The sequence below is a fragment of the Stegastes partitus genome, unplaced genomic scaffold, assembly GCF_000690725.1.
Source record: "Stegastes partitus isolate 25-593 unplaced genomic scaffold, Stegastes_partitus-1.0.2 Scaffold836, whole genome shotgun sequence".
Taxonomy (NCBI): domain Eukaryota; kingdom Metazoa; phylum Chordata; class Actinopteri; family Pomacentridae; genus Stegastes; species Stegastes partitus.
In genome coordinates, this window is record NW_007578567.1 from 44,363 (window position 1) to 47,688 (window position 3,326).

At 41.4% G+C, this 3,326-nt stretch overlaps 1 protein-coding gene across 1 annotated transcript in view; it reads left to right on the top strand.

The window, feature by feature from the left end:
* The first annotated feature begins 1,098 nt into the window (after positions 1-1,098).
* The window catches only part of LOC103365396 (protein arginine N-methyltransferase 8-B-like), a 15,811-nt gene continuing 13,583 nt past the window's right edge, over positions 1,099-3,326 (top strand). Inside the window, exon 1 of the mRNA XM_008292823.1 lies at positions 1,099-1,417. Within this exon, the coding sequence (XP_008291045.1) occupies positions 1,349-1,417 (69 nt within the window). The 5' untranslated portion in view covers positions 1,099-1,348. The remainder of the gene's footprint in view (positions 1,418-3,326) is intronic.

The window sequence follows — 3,326 nt, forward strand, 5'->3', positions numbered from 1 at the left end:
GTTTTTAGCAGTTAATCAGATGGACTTTATACATTTAAAACTGCTTTTATGTAAGAAGAAGTGCCTCTTCTTTGAGATGTGTAATGCTGATACATATTGAGCAGCTCTACATGGCCTGTCTCTTCTCCTGTAGAAGTTTTTTTTTTCTTTTTTGACAGTAATTTAGCTTTGTGATATCTGAAATCCCAGAAGGGAACTTGTTATAATAAATGCACCTTATTTTCATTAAATGTTTTACACTGTAAGCGGAGCTATATCTCTGTCTCAACCTCACATCCCAAACAGTGGCCACACATTGCATTTTCTTTATCATTTTTCCCTTAAAAACCAGTGACTGTATACACTAAAACTGCACACCTGTGAAAAAGGTTAAAAAACAAAGTTAAATGAAGGCAAAATACTCGTAAGATAGACTACTGCAACCTGTAAATGTCATAACATCTACTTTATTTACCCATAAGCGGCAAAATACACAACCAGATAGACAAAATCAATGTGTATAGATCATTTTTCTCCTTCACATAACACCTATGTTACGTAAGTGTGCGTCTGAGAGGCTCGCTGGTTGAAGGAGAGCGTGGGTTCTGCGTCTGGTGTGAGAATGGCATCTGTCTTTGGGAAGCAGACATGTATTCCTTTTTTGTGACTGTTGTATTTTTGTCCCTCCACTCCTTTCATGTCATCCGATTGGCTCGTGTGTAACGGCAGGCTCCTGCGCACTCACACTTCGAACCCCCCTCCAACTTTCTCTCCGGTGAACCCATCGCTGAAAGGAGTTTCCACGGCGCGCAAGAGGATGGAAACCGTGCGTCTTTCGGAGTCCCGGCGCTGAAGTGGGAGAGGAGAAGTGGAGTTTTGTTTCAAATGCGCAACTGGGTGCCTTATTTTTTTTTTTGGATCGTAGGTGACACTTTGACTCATCTTGGGTATCCAGAGACGTAGATAGAGCGAGCAGGCTTCACCAAAACCGGCGCGTAAAATCGGCGCTAATGGATAGATCGACTCCTGCTGGCATCAAACCTGCAACCTTTCAGTGGCAACACGGTCTCTCCAGCCAATAAGCCGGCTCTGCCACCCTGAGTCCTCCCACTCCAACAACCTGTACCACACTGACAGCATGGATAACCGAACGTTTCACCTCGCGCAAATCCATCTCACAACTTTTCTGGAGGAATAGCCTGATTTGGTGTGAAAGTCAGTTGATCCATTAGTCCCATTATGACTTCAGGCTTTACATGTGTTCCTTCCGTACATTGTGTGGCTTAGCGTTGCTTTTGACACGTTTCTGTGAGGATTTCAGAGCCTCGGAACACTTAAAAGAGTTGTAGCGTAAATCTCGTCGGCTCTCATGGGACTGAGGCATTCGTCGCGTTGTTTGCTGCTACGGCGGAAGATGGCGGAGGCGGACAGCTCGGAGGTAGGGACCTTGTGGTGTCCTGCGCCCGGTTTTTAGCGGGATCACGGCACTCTGAGTCTGATTATTTATACGCTGACAACACATTTGACTTGAATATCATACATATCTTTATTTTATTTTTGTTGCTTTGCCGTTGTCGCAGCCACCTTGAGAATCGGTGTTGCACTGATGGCGCGCAGGCGGAGCAAAGTGCATTTCCCAGCGTCCTGCAGATGTTGCATCTGAATTAAGGAGACTCGTGGAATTGCAATAAAAGCGATAATGCGCGCAGAAGGTTTGCGTTGAGGTGAAATGTTCTGCTGTGGACGGACCGTTCATGTCCACTGTCCTTGGTGCTGAAACGGAACCTGCAGCTTTTACCTCTTGAGCCGGTTCTTTCATCAGAGTATCATCACCGCAGCCGGTCTTTGTCTGTTTTATGACCAGGGTTGTGTGATTTTATGCTTTTCTGACTGCTATTATAGGGTTTGCATTGAATTCTGTTTCTGTAAGCCCCATGTAAGGGTGAAGGCACGTCCACGAATTCACAACGACTCGTGCAGTCCTGCAGGGGAAACTGGTGTAAGACAGCCCCCTTAAGAATAATTAAGGGGGATTTAAAATAGAAAGCAATGTCTTCTTTCTATTTTAAATCCCACTTTAAAATAAAACTTGGTTTGAAATGCATGATGCCACAGATGACAAGACAGAATATATATATATATATATTAGTGATGCACAATATAAAAATTTCTGGCTGATACCGATATCCGATATTAAGATGACTGATATCGCGATAACCGATATTACCGATGTCGATATTTAATTTTTGTTCACACCGAAAAATGAATATAAGTAAGCACTGTGAGAAACTATTCAAAAGAAGCCCATACCAAATTAGACCACATAGTATTCTTTATTATGTAACAAAAATAAAATATATTTAAACATATTTTAACATATTTAATGTTCAAGTCCAGGACCATTTAAGTAAAAACATGTGTGAAATAGCAGTAATATCAAATGTAGAGATGAAGGCGCTAATGTTAGACAATTATCGGTTTTTCACATCAACTAAATTTGTTCAACGGACCGATATCAATATATGGGAAAAAAAACACTAATATCGGCCGATACCGATGTGGTCGGCGATATATCGTGCATCCCTACTATATATATAATTTTTTTTTCTCTCTCTAAAACTAAAATAAAAATGCATCATACAAACGGTCTTCTTTTCTGTCTTAGAGACATAAGTTAAAATTCTCATTTCTGTTTCTATGGTAAGAAAAAAAGGTTCAATTTAGCCAACTGTGCACCAAAAGTTTTTGTGCGCTGACAAATTCTCAACCACTGAGTTATTCCACACCCCAGTTGTCATGATCACACAGTGTGAACAGCACTTCTCAGACCAGTGGCTATTAAAGACCACCTTTAAAATGCAGCGTTGTTTAAAATGCATGACGCCCCACATGACAAGAGAAAAAAACAGATGAGGCTTTTAGCAATGCTGGCAAGTCAGTTAGAGTCGTATCAAGACACTTGAATGTCCACAACGCCACCGATTCTAGTCAAGAAACCGTTTCAGACAGAATGTTGTGACACACAGTCTGGATGTACCTGACAGTGTGATGCTGTCCCCTAAAATGTCCTCCAACTTCATGAAGCCCTTTAGGAAAAGTGGGACAACGTTCCACAAGCAGCATCAACAACCTTATTAACTCTGTACGTCTTAGATGTGTGACTCGGTACTTACATGTGATTTCTGATCTATAATCCCTCTGTCGACTTGCCCATTATTATTTCCAACCCACTGCATCCTTGGTTGTTTCATGACGTCCATTGTGTTGTAGAGCTGCAGTGTGTCAACAACTTTTTGTTCCTCTATATAAAAAACAATGGATAGAATGTAATAAAACATTACATGATA